Source organism: Arvicola amphibius, chromosome 4, assembly GCF_903992535.2.
Source record: "Arvicola amphibius chromosome 4, mArvAmp1.2, whole genome shotgun sequence".
In the NCBI taxonomy this organism is placed as follows: domain Eukaryota; kingdom Metazoa; phylum Chordata; class Mammalia; order Rodentia; family Cricetidae; genus Arvicola; species Arvicola amphibius.
Genome location: NC_052050.1, coordinates 91,303,613 through 91,322,110, shown reverse-complemented (window position 1 = coordinate 91,322,110; position 18,498 = coordinate 91,303,613). Strand labels below are relative to the sequence as shown.

Sequence of the window (18,498 nt, the reverse complement as noted above, 5' to 3'; positions counted from 1 at the left end):
AGTAATTCCTCATGACTAAACCTAGTAGAAATCACAGAGAAAAGGGAAGGGCAGTTATATTAAAAGCAGGTTACCTCTTACACGCCGACTTCTCTGTGAGCAGCTCTGGAGAAACATACTGTGCTGTTCCTACAAATGAGTTGGCCCTAGCTAAGTAGAGGAGGAAAAAAAGAAAAGGTCATACTTGAAAATACAATCCTTGGCCCCCAACCACACTGGCTCCCCTGTGTATTCTTCAGAGTGTCAATGGGAGGTGGCTGTCAGCTCAGCTGGTCACCTGGACTAGACTGAGCAACCAAAGGACCTTACCTAAGGATACCTGCTATATTCTATCCACCTGACACCTCTTACCTAACAACCAGCTGTAGGAGGTACTCATCACATTCATCCATCATCTTGCCACTAGAGCAAAGCAATGTTAAGGATAGAGGTCCTGTCTGTGGTACTCACTGTTGGGCCTGTGGCATCTAAATACCCACTGAACACACAGCGGGCACAAATAAACAGCTACAGATCAGAGACCATCCTCTTTTTAGTCACCACTAGCTTGGGCATTCAAGATAACTAGAGCAAAAAGACTTAGCTTCCAGCCCAGGGACTGTCTACACTCCCTGCTTATAGTCCTGGCCCATGAGACACTCATCTGCAAGCCACAGGGTAGACACCAGATGCTTTGAACCCACATCAGAGTCCACATCCCATTCACTCCAGGCCCCTGAGGAACGTTAAGAACTCAGCTTCCATGTGGCAGATACAGCAGGGCTACATTTTTATACTTTTTTGTTTTGTTTTTTGTTTAAACAGTTTGTTTTTCAAGACAGGGTTTCTCTGTAGCTTTGGTACCTGTCCTGGAACTAGCTCTTGTAGACCAGGCTGGCCTCAAACTCAGAGATCCACCTGTCTTTGCCCCTCAAGTGCTGGTCCAGGGGGACAGAGACATGGATAGGCACGCCATGCAGACTAAGGTTGGATATTTATTTAGTGGGTTATGGAATGGAAGGGGGGAGAAGGAGAAGATCAGGGAGAGAGAGAGGGAGACAGAGAGAGAGAAAGGAGGGAAGGGGAAAAGTGAGGAGAGGCAGAAGCTGCCTCTTCAAGAGGGAGATGGAAAAGGAAGCAAGATCAGCCAGCCTCAGCAGAGGGGGGGAGTGGGCGGGGCTTGTCTCTTAAAGGGGACAGAACAAACCATTACAGTGGCTATTTGGTATAACTTTAAAATGGACAATGTTCACGGTTATAATATAAGGTTAGACCAAGTCTATAAAATCAGCATTGTTGGATAGAAAGATAACTACTACTGACTTGGAATGAGTCAGTCAGGTATCAGGTTTAGCAATGACAGAAGGGGCAGCAAGGGTACAATACTACACCACCTAAGGAAGCCTCTTTCCTCAAAGGCAAGGCTTGCTATCCCCAGAAAGTAGTATAGGTATGTCACCAGTACAGAAGGACTGTACAGAGGCAAAGAACATATAAAGTCTGACAAAGAACATGTGTGGGAACAGCACACAGAAGGAAATGCAAGGTTCCAGCTGCCATCTCCTACAGCACCATGTGAACAAAGCTTGTTTCATTACCTAGTCTCTATTTCAGTCCCAGCTGTAATCCTCCCTGGTTCCCATGTATCGGCTTGCTGATTGTAGAAACAGGCCATAAGCCTACTACACTGTGCTCTTGCATGGTCTTTTCCAAAAGATAGCCATAGCCATAAAACTACACACTGCAAAGTGCCTATCAGACTCTTCCTTCCATTAAAACAACTGTGCTCTAAGCCTGTGGCCAACCATATCCCACAGTGCCTTCCTTAATGGTCTTTCTCTCTCTCACTGAGACCCCAAGCATAGGCAAAAAGGTCACACAGCTCAAAAAGAGTCACATGCATCTCGAAAACAAGGACCCTTTGCAAAGTCATTATTAACCTACCAGGCAGCTTTCCTTCCCCCAGACAGCATCATCAGTGGGTTATTGTCTCAACCCAATGCTGTGGCAGAGTCCTTAGGAGTCTAATTGTTATTTTTTATATCTCTAGAGTGGGCAGTTTCTATCCACTGAGGATGTTAGTGGCAGAAGGGCAACAAGCCATCCCACTTTTCTGGCCCAAATGGAGTCTCAGCAGCTCTACCACCCCTACCCCCGACAGTAAAGGTGTCACAGTATGATCCAAGGCTATGTACTAACACTGAACAGAACTTGAAATAAATAGGCAAAATTAGTCCTTGCTCATATAATTTTCCTAGAATCTTCCTGAGGGGAAGTATCACCTGTAGTACATATAGCTGCCACCAACTCTACCCTTAGTTCACAAGTGACCTGACATATGTTCTATGGAGCAAGAACTAGCCGAGCTATCTTTGGTCCTTATCTACTACTAGATTTCACACACTATGAGGCGTCAAAAAGAATCTCTGTATTAGCGGTAATAATCATACAATGTAACATGTTGCTCAAAGTTGCTCTCGGCATCAAGCCTAAAACAAGGCTCTACTGAAAAATCAAGCAAACATACCTTGTTTGCTCTCTGGGGATAACACTTTTGCTGTTCCAAAATCTGTGATCTGGATGTGCATGTCTTCATTTAACAAAATGTTTTCTGGTTTAAGGTCTCTGTAAAAGTAGAATTTTACCTTTAAGATGAAATGTTTAAAAGCAGCAGCATTATCATACGCTGTACATTTTGATGGAAACACAATAAAGGGATGAATCTTTTCCTTTAGAGACTAAAAACCAAGAATACAATCCCAAAGTTCATATCAAACAAGTATCAACAGCATAGAATATAGGCATTCCCAAATCATTTTATAACTGTATTACTTTTATCTTCAAGCAGGTGAGTTGTTACAAACATCTTAACACCTCCGCTTCCATGGCTACCCTCTCTGCTTCATCTACCATTTTTATTTAACTTTTATTTTAGTTCATAAATCACAGTTCTAATTTGCCTTTATCAAAATGAAGAAATGAAAAATGTGGCCAGAATTAAATAGATACAAAAGCTATACAGCTGACAAAATAAAATGCGCCAGATATCTGATCTGTTAGTGTCACAGGAAGACACCTCACCCAAGTTGAACTGATGACTTAGACATGAGACTTTGAAGTGCAGATTCCTTTCATTTCCAGCCTGTTTTCAGTTTTCTCAAGTGAGCCATCACCTGGAAATACCTACATCATAACTTTTATAAAGCCAGCCAACGCTGACCCCAGAGAGCTGGTGTGGGTTATCTGTGTCTCAGATAATGTAATGAATGGGTTATCACTCATTACAAAGGACTATGCTGTACACACGATCTGGAGCAGTGTCCATTACCTGTGAATGATGCCCTTTCCGTGCAAGTACTCTAAAGCAGACACAATCTCAGCCGTGTAAAAGCGGGTACAGGTTTCATCAAATGAACCAATTTTGCGGATGTATTTAAGTAACTCTCCATTTTTGGCATAACTAAGGCCAAAATCTGAACATTGGCAGTTAAGGAAGAATGGAAAAATATGTTGTTGTTGTTGTTTTCTAAAAATTAACCTTAAGAGCCCCATAAGAACTTTCTTTTCATCAAGTGCAAATTGAAGGTACCTATGCTGCAAGACCAGGTGTCAGCACAGAATTTCTAAGAAGACAATGACAGTCCCTGAAAAAACATAGACAGCACATGGTCCTCAAAGGCCTCTGTGGCCCAGGAAAGCAGCCTCGAGATGGCTGTTGGACCAACTGACCATGGCTAAGGCATTAACAACTTGTGGACAGCTTTAAAGTGCAGGAGAACATAGTTCTGAAAACAGCATCCTAACAGAACTGAGTGGCTACACCATGGCCCTTGCCTGAACTTGCCGCTTCCACCGGCTATGCTAACAATCCTGTGCATAAAAGTGACATGCTTTATAACAATTTTAATTTTCCGATTCATTTGATCTATTTGAGAAATACCTGCTGGAGAGATGAGAAATAGTCAGCCTCTCCTTCCCACACACCTCCCGCCCCCATGTTCTGCTTATGATTTTTCTTCAAAGGGGACAGAACGCTGACAAGAAACAGTTCCAAATGACTGTTTTCCTCCAAAGCACCAAACATTTGTGCTTCTTACTGGAAATCTCAAGATAACACACCTCCCTGGCAGCCTGGGACACAAGGGCCCGAATGCTGACTAAACTAAGCAGCAGTCTGAATCCAAGTTTGAAGTTATAAAAGAAGCCAAGGTGAACTACTTGCTCCGTTCTGGCTTTTGTCTGTCAAGGCATTCCTGTCAACCACCAAGGAGGGAGCCTGAGGCTCTGGAGAAGAAAACAAACCAAGAAGAGACAGGACTACAACCAAAGCTGGTAAAGATGCTCCCAGCCAGGCCCATCTCTGACTACCCTTGGCCATAGTCAGTGCTCCAGGGCAGCAAAAACTGTCACAGACTGGGTGAGCCCCTGGGAGGGCAGGCACAACCAAACGCCTAATCAGGGAGCTCAATAGCCCAATGTGTGCAATTTGCAGAGGAGGAACCTGGCCGAGAGATTAAGCAAATGACTCAAGTTCACAAAGCAAATAATGGACAGGACTAGAACCTAGTCTTGTGGTCCTGACTCCATGCTGCAACTGAGACATAATGAAGACAAGCAGGCAGACTGATCTGGTGGAAGTTTAAAGATGATAGGGGTAGAAAGAACCTATGTCTAAGAACTCTTTGGTCTTCATCTGTGTGTGAAGAGGAAGGTTCCCCCATTGGCTCTGATCAAGCCAGGACTACACCAAGATACGGAAACCTTACACTTGACCAAGCCTCTGGACTCACTTTCCCAGGCTGCTATAGTAAAATCTAATGAAGAACCCTGAGTAGTTCCTGAGTGATCTATCTTGTCTGTTTCCAGTCTATAGCTGAAGTGTCCCCAGGTTCTGCTTCATCTCACTTGTCCTGAAGGGGTGTGGGTTCATCCTGAGTCTCTCGAGGATAATGAAAAGTGAATAGACAAGGACTAGTTCCTCTCCTCCACTTGAAATTATGACTAAATGAGGACAGTGTCATATCTGGGCATTTCTTCATGCAAAAAGTTTCATTTTTCTTTTATAGTGAGGATTACTAATAAGGGAGAAGCCACTGGATCTCATTCTCATGGAAGGCAGGGGAGTCATTACGACCTTCTAGGTCTTAGACCAAGAACAGTATGTGCCATTAGACAAAGACCTAGAGTTCTTTCCACCTGGACTGATGGCCAGTATCATTTAGAAACCACCAAGCAAGGACATTCTGGTCTGGCTTCTAAGCTCTGATCCTACCACTGTAACCCTGATAGATGAAGTCAAGCATGGGTGATTCTATCTTGGCTATCCACAGTGTCTCCTCAAGGGTGCATGTGACTAGATGCTTGGTCTCCAGGTAGTAGGACTGTGAGGTGGGGCAATCTTTTTTTTTTTAATTTTTTTTAACATTTATTTATTTATTATGTATACAATATTCTGTCTGTATGCTTGAAGGCCAGAAGAGGGCACCAGACGTCATTACAGATGGTTGTAAGCCACCATGTGGTTGCTGGGAATTGAACTCAGGACCTTTGGAAGAGCAGGCAATGCTCTTAACCGCTGAGCCATCTCTCCAGCCCCAAGGTGGGGCAATCTTTAAGAAGTAGGGTTTACAGCATCTCTTTGGGGCACTGGGCTCCTGAAACTCACTGGTAATTGGAAATTCTCCAAAAAGAAGCAAGTCCAATCACAACTACTTACTCTGCCTCCTTGAGATGTGATCCCGCTTCACACAATGTCCAACATTCACTATATACTTACTACAAAGCTACACCAAGTACCATGCATACCATCTGGACACTCAGCCTCCCGTGAATTGTGAACTAAACAAATCTCTAAAAAACTAGCTGTCCCAGGCAGCACAAGGAGATGCATCCAGCAGAAGCAGCCAGAGCTGTCATCAAAAGTGGAAGTTGATGGTAGGTGTGGTAGAGCATGCCTTTAATACCAGCACTAGGGAGGCAGAGGCAGAGGCAGAGGCAGAGGCAGAGGCAGAGGCAGAGGCAGAGGCAGAGGCAGAGGCAGAGGCAGAGGCAGAGGCAGAGGCAGAGGCAGAGGCAGAGGCAGAGGCAGAGGCAGAGGCAGAGGCAGAGGCAGAGGCAGAAAGATCTTGGTGAGCCTGAGGCCAATCTGGTCTACATATTAAGTTGCAGGACAGCCAGAGCTATGTAGAAAACCTTGCCCACAAACAAACAAACAAACAAATAAATAAAGAGGTAAATAAATAAATAGAGATAAATAAATAAAATTAAAAAAACAATGAGTACGTAAATAAAAAGTAGGAAGAAGAGAGGAGGGGCTGGAGAGATGGCTCAGTGGTTAAGAGCATTGCCTGCTCTTCCAAAGGTCCTGAGTTCAATTCCCAGCAACCACATGGTGGCTCACAACCATCTGAAATGAGATCTGATGCCCTCTTCTGGCCTGCAAGCAGACACACAGACAGAACATCGTATAAATGAATGAATGAATGAATGAATGAATGAATGAATAAATAAATGAATAAGAAAAGAAGAAGAGGAATGTGGACAAACAATGCTGAACAAACATGCAAGGAGAACTGCTGGAGAGGCAGTTCAAACAGCCCTAAGGAGTGGGAGGGGCTGAGCAAGCCCAAAAGACAGAGCTACAGAGCACTCTGGGTTCCTGAATTTCTCAAAGGCCCAGTCAAGTTGTCCTTTTGACCAAACTCAGAATGGAAGAGGGTATGGAGAAGTTGATGCCAACTCTAGGAGCCTGAGAAGGCCCAAAATTATTTTTCCCCTCAGGCCCTCGCTTTTCAAAAGCAGGAGTCAATAATACCTAACAGACACTCCAGAACATTGGCTAAGGGAATGAGGGGACATTTCTGCATCAATGTCCAGCAACTAAGGCTAAAACAGCAATCCATTAGGTACAATATTTATCGATAAACACCAACACTGTGGGAAGGTTTCCCCTTCGGAGATGGCACATTAGTAAGAGCCTCAGCAGTGTGCTGGTACAATCTGTTGCCTCCAAGGATATTAGTCTCCACAGGGATCCATGTTGTGCCCTTTCCTTTCAAGGAACAAACAACATAGTCACTAATCTAAAACACAAGGTGGTTTTCAGACATCACTGACCGTGCAAAGGATACACAACTTTTCGTCGTCCTGAAATGTAAAGTAAAGTTTCACAAAGAATGGGTGATCCAGGCGTGACATCACATCTCTCTCTCTAGTTACGTAAGGGACTTTGTTCTCTTTTATAATATGCCGTTTCTCCAGAATTTTAACTTAAGAGAGAAGTAAGTTTACTAACATTAGAAAATGTGAAAAATAGTAAATTTATAAAGGTAACTGACATAAACTGTAGTTTTCCCAAAACCACCCACTCAAGCTTTCATGGTCTAGAAGACTAATCTTTGTCATAGGACTGAAATCAGCACGGGCCCTACCACTACCCTGGCTGCCATATATACAAAAGTAGCACTGCCCCTGAATCCCAGACACACAGCTCACTGGAGTTAGTACTTACTAGCATATTCTCTGGAAGTGGCCAGTTCTCGGGCCAGAACAACCTGGTTTGGGGGGGAAAAACACAGTGTAATAATGAATGAGTCAGGTAAGTCAATGTCACCCTACACAGGCTGTCCAGTCCATACATACAACTTGAGGTTACATTGGATCCTGCACTAACAAACACAGCAGAAAGCCACTGTCTGTGTTAATATTCTAAAAGAAAATAGTAACATGACAGAAAACATTAAGTGGCAAACAGTAATTGTGCCATCATTTTGAAATGTTCATAATCAGTTAGCTGCCAGAAGTTCTCATGATATAGTCAAAGTATAAATTCAAGAACCAACAGTGCACACCTATAATCTTAACACTCAGTCAGAAGCCAGAGGTAGGAGGATTCCAAGCTCCAGGCCACCCTGTTACACAGTAAGACCCTGTTTCAACACCCCCTTCACAAACAAAAGGAATTTTTTTGATTGACAAGTCCTAATACCACAAGTGGGTACTGAAAATTTCTTTAGAAAAATAACTTCAAGAATATGTCTTGCCAGGTGGTGGTGGCGGCACACACCTTTAATCCCAGTACTTGTAAGGCAGATCTCTGTGAGTTCAAGGCCAGTCTGGTCTAAAAAGTAAGTTCCAGAACACCCAGGGATGTTACACACAGAAAACTTGACTTGAAAAACAAAAAAAAGCAAAAACAAACAAAAAAAATATCTTTTCATCTCGGCAGTGGTGGCACATGACTTTAATCCCAGCAGATTAGGGGACAGAGGCAGGTGGATCTCTTGAGTTTGAGGACAGCGTGGCCTACAGAGCAAGTTCCAGGATAGTCAAGGTTACACAGAGAAACCCTATCTTAAAAAACAAAACAATTCCAGGACAGCCAGAGCTGTTACACAAAGAAACCATGTCTTGAGAAAACCAAAACAAAAAACAAAAAAGAAAGAAAGAAAGAAAGAAAGAAAGAAAGAAAGAAAGAAAGAAAGAAAGAAAGGCAGACAGAAAGAGTTAGAGAGAACATGACTTTCCAATATAGGTCCTGGTAAAAAGCTGGCTTTGACTTAGGCTTCTCCAAATAATTGCTGTCATATATTTCATTTAATAGCATGAACATAGCTATGGCTCTACTGTGTACCAAGAACTAAAATAGCACAGAACAAACCCTCTTACAGAATGCTTTCCAAACAGAGCACACCTCTGTCAGACTCTGCTTCAGGGATAGAAGACCAGCAAACTCTGCTTCAGGGATAGAAGACCAGCAAACTCTGGGCACACCTGAGGCACTAGACCAAAAGGAGCTGACAAGCCCAAGGTTTTAGCCAGAGCCTATGGAGGGGCAGCTTTGCCAAAGATGCTTTTGCCCCAACATAGCTGATAAACACAAATTGATGTGGTTTTTAGACACCTACAATGATAGACCAAGAATCAAAGAGCAAATGAAACATGCCCCCAAGAAATCACTGAGCCTGGTGGAAAATAACCATAGGAAAGGGTCACCTGTGACAGAACTCTGTAGACACAGTCCCGAAACAGTACTATGAGATGCCCACAGCTACCAGGAACAAGGCAGGATTCAAAGTATTTAAGTAGAAAGATATTAAAGAACTTTCTGAAAAAATATGTTGTATATACATGACTCACAGCCACTAGGGTGGGGGGAGCAGGCTGGAGTAGTATATTCCCCCTTAGGAATGGAGAATATATACATTCACATTCCTTCATAAACATGCATGATTAACTTCCTATGTATGAAAAGGAAAGGAGGAGTTGTTGGAAAGTACTTTGGTTTACTGGAATCAATTCCCAGGAGGGGATTGTTTGTTTGTTTTGGGGGGACAGGGTTCATTATGTAGCCTTGGCTAGCCTGGAGCTCACTATGTAGTCCAGATTGGCCTTGAACTCATAGAGATCCACCTGTTTTATCCTGCTGAGTGCTGGGATTAAAGGCATGTGCTATCATGCCCAGTTTGTGAGCTGGTTTCTAAACTTAGCATTTCATAAGCAGGTTTCCCGCAGAACAGAGAGAGTCTTCTAAAGAATTGCAAGGGACATGTTGCTCCCTGTCACCAGGAGTGATGTCATTACTATCTTGGATGTGATAGTGTATTTTGGAGCAGGTCTGCTCTCTAGCACCAGCTTCAAGCTCTGCCAAGTGAATATCCTGCTCAATCTGGCTAACCGTATGCCCTTTATTCCTCCCCTGGAAATCTAATTTAAGTGCTCGCTATTTCAGGAATAGAGAGATGAATCAGTGTAACACCTCATTTGAGATCCAGGACTACAGATTTCAAGAGCCAGGAAGGAGCCTCCTGCCGGCAGTGCTTTCCCAGGTACCTCATGGCGTAAAATTCAAAATGGCACTGAATAAGAAGGATGACTGCCACCCAGGAAGGATGGTGCGTAAAAAATATGAAGGAATAAACTGAAAAAAGGAAGAACTTCACTAGAATATCATCTGTAGGTGAGTGCAACACCCAGGGATCTCAAAGCAGTTTCCTCTTCCTGTAAGGCGTGGTGAGTTCCAAAGGCACAGAGAACAATCTTCATGATTGAAGGCTTTTTTCATAAGGCCACGATCCTATAAACAATACTATAAATCCTAGTAAACACCAGAGCTGTTACTCACAGTGAAAGTAAATTTCAGTTAATTTAAAATGAGATGTTTGGAGTATAAGTAAGCTATATTTTATATTCTTTGTATTTTAGAATCTTTCACAATTTTATATATATATGTGTGTGTGTGTGTGTGTGTGTGTGTATATACACGCACACACACACACACACATATATATATAAGAAAAAAAATTCAGCTAGTCTTGGTGACACTCATCTTTAATGTGTGCATTCAGGAGGTAAGAGGAGGCAAATCTCTGTAAGTTCAAGGCCAGCTTGAGCTACAAATGAAGTTCTGGGCTAGTTAGGGCAAGAAAGTGAGACTTTGTCCCAAAGAAAGAAAGGAAAGAGAGAAAGGAAAGAAAGGAAGAGAGAGAGAGAGAGAGAGAGAGAGAGAGAGAGAGAGAGAGAGAGAGAGAGAGAGAGAGTTTAAGCAAGCTTTCTTCAGGTAGTCCACTCAGGGAATCCATTCCCTCCAAGACTCTAGTGACATTCACAGAATGCAACCCACAAGGGCATGAAACCATGTCATGGGGAGATCAATGCCTGCTCAGGTGTTCTCAATACTCAGAGATCTCAAGATAATCCTCCACTCAATAAACAACAGCAGCAGAGGCACATACTCACTGTCGAAAAAGAGCCCTCGCCAAGGATTTTCCCAAACTTGAAGTCTTCAGGCCGCTTCTTGCGAGGCTGTGGTGGCAGCTGGGCAGGGTGCTGCTGCAAGGGGTTGGTACTTGGTCGGGCTTCGGCTGTGGTGCCATCCATGGTGGGTCCCTGCCTGGTAACACCACTAGGCATGCCAGGGGCCGAACTGGACTCAGTCTGGGACCTCACCATTGATGGGGATGGGCAGGAACATAGCACCACACTGGATTGAATGGGAACAGCATCATACTGCAAACACAGAGGAAAGAGGTGAGAGTCAAGGGGCTCTCTTGTTCTAAGTAGATAAGCCCAAATACAAAAACTTTATTATGATACTGCTGAAGGCAGGGCAGCACATCTGTCTGACTCTGGGTATCCACTGCAGCCACTTTCCCTCCTCCCTTGCTCACATCCTCAGGTAAGGCATGTCCTCACACCTCCCTCAGCACTACTCCAACCACCCCAGGGCCAGGCTAAGATAAACAGACATAATAGTGTGCATATGCAATTCTGGAGTATGTTCACTTTATACAGAGATACCCAATGCTGGCAAGATTTATGATAAAGCAAGGATACTCATGATTATGGCTAGTGTTACTGTTAAAGAGCTCCTGGAAAGCAATTTGGCAACTGTTAATAAAATGATGATAGAACAATTGTCAATGAGACAGAAAGATGAGAGGAAGCACAGTTAAAAATTGAAGCATAAGCAAGGCGTGGTGGTGCACACCTGTAATCCTAGCATGCAGAAAAATCATGGCTTCTGGGCCAGCCTGGTTACATACCAAGATCCTGCACCCAAAACTGAGGTAGGGTAGGGGTGGGAAATAGGTACACTGAGAAAGAAATTAAGTACTCAGGGCTAAACTTGCAGTAAAAATTGCAAAAATTTTACCCACATCCATAAACACATTCTCTTCAGCTCTGTCCTTTAAAAAATATAAATAAAAATTAAAAAATAAAAGCTAAAAGAAAAGGATAGAGCCAGGCAGTGGTGGTGCAAGCTTTTAATCCCAGCACTCCAGAGACAGGGGTAGGCAGATCTGAGTTTAAGGCCAGCCTGGTCCACAGAGTGAGTTCCACAACAGCTAAGGATACACAGAGAGACCCTGTCTTGAAAAACAAAACAAAACAAAACAAAACAAAGAAGAGGAGGAGGAAATGGTAGGTTGCATACTGTTCAAGTGCACGCACCACACACTCCATCCAACCATCATAAAATGAATTCAGCACACCCAAGTTACTTAGGCGCTGGTCCTTAACAGTCCTCACTCAAGAACTCTAGGAAACTTATATAATCCAGTGCTTACCTAGCATGTGTGAGGCCCTAGGTTCAATTCCCAGCACTACATAAAAGAAAATTTAAAAGTGCAATTGGATGGAGTCAGGTTCTGAAACCACCTACCTGTTCTGTAAGATAGCAGCACGGGCGGGGTTGACCAAACATGCCCCATTCAAAACTGAAAGCTGTCTGATCAGATAAAATAAGATGAACCTCAGAAAAGGCCATGAGTTCACAATGATACATAGTTTGTTTCTTTCTTTTTTCCATTTTATTTTTTAAAGTCTAACAATATAACTTTATGGGCTAAGTAGAAAGAATGGTTAACTGCTAATTTATGTAAACAAGGCAGTATGTCAGCGTATGAGTTAATTAGGTCAGACAAGGATGACTACTTTCTAGATAAACAAGGAAGGAAAAGGGAAATACGGAACCATAAAGAAGCCAATGCTCTCCGGGCAGAAGAGGCGCACACCTTTAATCCCAGCACTCTGGAGGCAAAGGCAGGAGGATCTCTTTGGAGTTCAAGGCCAGCCTGGTCTACAGAGCGAGTTCCAGGACAGGCTTCAAAGCTACAGAGAAACCCTGTCTCGAGAAAGGAAAAAAAAAAAAGAAGTTATCTTCTGGAAAAACAGCAGCCAAAAGCGAGCAAGCTCAGCTACCAAGAAGAGCTAAAGGAGACGTTCATCTTGAGATTGCAAAATGCACAACAAATCTAGAAAGAACATCTTGTGACTCAAACATGATGAATACCAAGGTGGAGAAAAGAGCAGCAGATGGTAACACGGAAGGGCGTCCTGGCTACCCCCACAGTGCAGTGTGTGAGCCTGGGCTCCTAAGAGCAGCCTCCTCAGAAGGCCAAGGCAGCAGAAGCACACTCCCAAAGGTTCTAGCTAAGCAACCACCATTAGTAACCTTGTACCTGCTCTGTGGCAGGAGGAAACAACTTTTTTCTTTCAGGTGAACCCATCATTGTGCCAGGTAAAGTATAAGATCATGTATCAAAAACATGGAGGTGCAAACCAAACACATTACCAATGAAATCTGACTACCTGACTGCAATAAGGGTCTAAGAATCTCAGCAGGTAATTAAGATTTCACTTTCCTGTGTTTGGAGCAGTGTTCAAAGTTTTAATGAAATTGTCCACAATGTAGAGCTTAAAAACTTGAATAAAAAAGGAATACAACAATACTAGCCAAGTATTTCCCATACACAAAAGCCCTTAGACAAGGGATGTCTTTAGCTTAGTGAGTAAAAGCTTGTACTGTTCAAGCCTGATGACCTGAGTTCGGATTCTGGGAACCCAGGTAAAAGCTAGAAGCATACCACTGTGTCTATGATGCATCTGTAATCTCAGCATTTCTATGGCTAGATGGGAGGCAGACAGAATTCTCCAGGAGCCCTTGGACCCGCTAGCCTGGAGTATACGGCACAGTAGCAAACAATAAAACTGCCTCAAACAAGGTGAAAAATGGACACTAATACTTGAGGTTGTCCTTTGACCAGCTTATGCACACCATGGATGGCACAAACACACCCTCACACATGAACACTTATATGATACATTACATATGCACACAAAAAATAAAAATAAATTTTAAAAAAAATCATGAATATAATTACTATTTCCAACTTAGAACTTCAACCTAAGAAAATGAAGTAACATTATTTTAAGAGCAGATTCATAAAGCATAGTGGCCAGGGGTATGACTCTTTGGTCATAGAATACATAAGGCCAAACACTACTAGGAAAAAAATTTTATCTACTATAGCTTTGGATAATTCAGCAAAAGCTGAGACCTGCTGAAAAGTTCAAGACAAAGATGATAGGTAAACCAAGGTATGCACACTTAGTTGAACACTATGTAGCCCTTAAACATAGATATAAATGGTATAAAAATATGGTTATACAACTGGAGGAGCTGGTTATGGTTATATAAGAACCATTTGTACCCTTCTAGAATTTTTTTTGTGGGGAGTGAGGATAGTTTCAAACTCAGAGATCTGCCTGCCTCTGCCTCCCGAATGCTGGGATTAAAGGCGTGTACCATCACTGCCTGGCCCCTTCTGGAATTCTTAGAAAACAAATATTAAATAACTTATAATTAAATGAAATAAAGGCTAGAAGAGTAACTCAATAGTAGAATGCTTGTCTAGCATGTGGATCACCAACACTGTTTCGTGTGTGTGTGTGTGTGTGTGTGTGTGTGTGTGTAGTGACATATATGTATAAGAGAAAGCAGAACTGGTTGAATAAAAATAGGAGACTCTATAGAAGAGAATGATGAGGGTGATAAAACAGGGTGCTGGATTGCAGAATATTACTTACTGTCATATTTTAACAGAACAAAAACCAAGTTAAATAAATATAACTTGAGGGCTGGAGAGGTGGCTCAGAGGGTAAGAGCACTGGCTGCTCTTCCAGAGGTCCCGAGTTCAACTCCCAAGCAACCATGTGGTGGCTCACAACCATTTGTAATGAGACCTGGTGCCTTCCTTGCCAGCAGTACATTGTATGCTAAATAAATAAATAAATAAATAAATAAATAAATATTTTTAAAAAAAAAAAATATAACTTGAGCCTAATGGCTCCAAGCTTTGTGTTGGTGAAAAAGGAGGCAGGTAGTTTTTCTGTGGTGAAATTCCATGTGCTCAAGAAGCTAGACTTTGCAAGATAAGGTGAAACACACTTTTAGTCCCAGTTCCCAGGAAGCAGAAATAGGGAGATTTCTGTGATCAGCCTGGTCTCTATATATCAAATCAAGCCCAGCAAGGGCTATAGAGTAAAATTCTATCTCAAAAAGTCAGTGTGCAAGCCAGGCATGGTAGTGCACACCTTTAGTTCCAGTACTTGGGAGGCAAAGTCAGGCAGATATGAATGTAAGGCTACAGAGCAAGTTCCAGAATAGCCAGCGCTACACTGAGGAAAGCCCTATCTCAAAAAGCCAAAAAGAAGGGGGGTGGCAGTGTACTAGGGAAGGAAAATCTCAGACATAAATTTAAAGTTTTGGTGTTGTTTTTGAGATAGGATTTCGTGTGGCCTAAGATGGCCTTGATCTCCTGATCCCACTGCCTCCTGAGTTACTGAGATTATAGATGTGAATCACCATACAGGCAAGACACAATTTTCTTTCTTTTGAGAGACAAAGTCTGTGTAGCCCTGGCTGGCCTGGAATTCTCTATATAGACCAAGCTTGTTTTATACTCAGAAAGCTCTACCCACCTCCACTTCCCAAGTGCTGGGATTAAAGATGTGTGCCATCACACCTGACCAAGATATAAATTCTTAAATAGACTGTGACAAGCTGACTCAGAACCTGGAAGACTTAACTGTGCACCAACACACTTGACCCAGATAATCCAGGAAAGGAGCCAATGAAGCTTCTTGGGACCAAACCCAGGGACCAAACACATGCTAGACATGCACTCTACCACTGAGTTACTATTCAGCCCATATGGAAGCCCAAATAGGAGCAAGCAACATTGTTCCTTCCTAGTAGTCAGGACCCAAGTCCCACAAGGTTCTGTGGGAATTCGAAGAACAAGGAATTCCAAAGAGCCTGCCACAATGGCTTCACAGACAGTACCACAGGTTATAGGCATTCTCCTGAGCCTGACAGTCCCCATCAAACTGGTTATTTTGAGACAGATGACCTTGATATCAAACACCCTTTCAGGGACACAAACAATAAATGCTTATACTGCCCTCAGAAACATTTACTAAGAAAAGCTATCTTTGGCTTATGCTTCCTGGCTACTAATTTTACAGTTTTGGCCCTTGAAGAGCCAGCCCACTGGGAGCATGGCTTTAGACATGTGTCTAGAACCTTTTCTTTACCATCTGAGTGGTTTCCATTGTTACAATAAAAGCCTCCAGAACATAAATTCAGAGAAGAGCATTGGTGTCCCAAGATAAGTCTGTACCTGAACTCAGTTCTACTGATCCCTTGTCCAAGCACCTACCTACAGCTGGTCAGCTCAGATGTGCCACCAAAGCTACTTCACAAGAAGAGTGCACAAGTCTAGTTTACAGGCAATTGGCTGGCCAGACACAAACACAACCTAGAGGCTGCCTCTCACAGGGCCCATTATAACAGCTATCAGGACCACATCTAAAACTCAGTCTTCAAGAAACTCAGTCCTTTAAGAAGGACACTGATGCTACTAGCACAAGAAAAACCTGAGAAACACTGGCAAATATTCTCTCTCAGAGGCTCTCAAGTAGGGCAATACCCTGACAAGTACTAGAAACATTTGGAGTTCTCACACATGGAAGAAGTGTTACTGGCACCCAGGGGATAGAGGCAGCGACCCCATCAAACATCCTAGAATGAAGACAATAACCCTACAAAGAAAGACCAGGCCCAAAGTCAACAATCCCTGTTATGAATCCACTCTGTGGTTCCTCTGGAACTGGGCAGTATGTAGCCACCTCTCAGAGCAGAAGGAAGTACAAGCCTTCTGGGGTCCCAAAGTCAGAGGAAAAGAATGAGTACACTAATTCAGGATAAGGTGGTACTACTACTTTCTTAGCAATAGAGAGTGAAATACTTGGCAAAGATGCCACAAGCCCAAATGTCTGGACAGGAACAATCCTGCTAAACAGCTGCCTATTATCTCATTTTCAACTGTGACTCTCCAACAGTGAATACAGCAAGACACCCACCCAGGCTTGTGCCTGAGGAAGTGCCAGCTTCTCTTGGACTCCTGTCACAGATTTTGGCTGTAACTCTGTTCAACAATGCTGTTTCCAAGTGCCAGTCATCTTCTGTAAGATTGTGACCAATACTACTCTGATTTAAAATTCTATTACTAGTGGAGTGAATTGTTAGGATAAAACTGAGAAGAAACACCTAAGAACTTGTATTTAGTTGCTATGAAAAACAGTTTCTCTATGTTACAGCAGCCACTCCAGAATACAAACGAGACCAGTCAAACCTTAACAGAAGTCTGGTTGAGCACAGTTATTGTTCATATTCTTCCCAGAGAGAGAGAGAGAGAGAGAGAGAGAGAGAGAGAGAGAAAACTGCAACCTAAGTCTTTCCTATCTGTGAACACATGACATTTAATGCTGGTACTTTCCTTTAAGATGCCTAACAGTATCACTCAAGCCTAAACTAAAAATGCCATTGAAAAGTTCAAAGAGGGGCTGGAGATATGGCTCAGCAGTTAAGAGTACTGGCTGCTCTTCCAGGACCTTGGTTCAATTTATAACATCCACATGATAGCTTACAACGGTCTACAACTTCAGTTCCAGGGGATCTTCTGGCTTTCACTGGCACTAGACACACCTGTGGTACAGACATATGCAGGAAAAACACCCATATACATAAAATAGCAAATCTTAATTTAAAAGTTATTTTATGTGTATGGGTATTTTGCCTGCATGAACGCCTGTGTAACACATGCATGCAGAACCTTTGGAGTTCAGAAGAGGGGTCAAATCCTCTGGAACTGGAGTCACAAACTGTTGTGAGCAGTTATGTGGGTGCTGGGAACCAACCAGAGTCCTCTGGAAGAGCAACCAGTGAGCCTCTTAAACTACTGAGCCATCATATCTCCAGGCCCTAATTGTTTTTTTAAGTTTAAAGCTACTTGGAAAACAGAGGCAGGCAGATCTCTGTGTGAGTTCAAGGTCAGCCTGGTCTACATAGCAATTTCTAAGCCTGGCAGAAATACACAGTAAAACCGTGTCTCAAAAAAAAAAAAAAAAAAAAAAGACAGAAAATGCTCAAAGTAAAACTAAGTTTTTCTTTGAAGGCACATTTAGAACTAATACAAACTAGATGTCTCTGCTGATGCCTGTCTGAAGCCATCAGCATGCCCCATGGCAGGTACAAAATACTCTGGAGCCTGAACTGGCTTCAGGTTTTTTGTTTTGTCTTTTGATTTTTTCTTAGACAGGGTTTCTCTGTGTAACAGTCCTGGCTGTCCTGGATCCCACTTTGTAGACCAGGCTGGCCACCAACTCACAGAGCTCCTGCCTCTGCCTCCAAAGAATGCAGCACCATGACCTAGCTCTTGCTTCAGTTTTACAGGCATGAAGTAGGAGGCTCAGGCAAAGTCAGAGGCAGGGTACAAATTAATGAGTTGCAGAATACAATGGGGTGGCCCTCAAAAGACAGAAAGATGGCACTCTGTGTGTAGAAGCACACCTGGAACTGCACCTTTAGCACACACCACCATCTACTTTCAACCTAAGAGCCCCAGGATTATGCTGCCCTCGCTCTTAGGAACTTCTAAGTTTGCACAGCTCACAGCATATCACCAACTCCACAGTCCCAGAAAACTTAAGAGCCAGGACCTTTAGCATACCCTGCGGCAAACAGCACAGGACAAGAAAGGATTTCTCCAAGGATGCCACATTCCTCCAGGCTCTTCTATGACTTCACAAGCACATATTCACTCTTCTTGTTCATTAGTTTCTCTAAGAACTGTAAGCTAATTGCATTATTCATCCTTTTAACTCAGCAAACAC

At 42.9% G+C, this 18,498-nt stretch overlaps 1 protein-coding gene across 1 annotated transcript in view; it reads right to left on the bottom strand.

The window, feature by feature from the left end:
- Pdpk1 (3-phosphoinositide dependent protein kinase 1) overlaps window positions 1-18,498 on the bottom strand; it is a 64,434-nt gene that overhangs the window by 19,531 nt on the left and 26,405 nt on the right. Inside the window, exons 2-7 of the mRNA XM_038328137.1 lie at window positions 10,717-10,986; window positions 7,490-7,532; window positions 7,110-7,247; window positions 3,308-3,452; window positions 2,507-2,604; window positions 75-150 (exon numbers count right to left, since the gene is read on the bottom strand). Of these exons, the coding sequence (XP_038184065.1) occupies window positions 75-150; window positions 2,507-2,604; window positions 3,308-3,452; window positions 7,110-7,247; window positions 7,490-7,532; window positions 10,717-10,986 (770 nt within the window). The remainder of the gene's footprint in view (window positions 1-74; window positions 151-2,506; window positions 2,605-3,307; window positions 3,453-7,109; window positions 7,248-7,489; window positions 7,533-10,716; window positions 10,987-18,498) is intronic.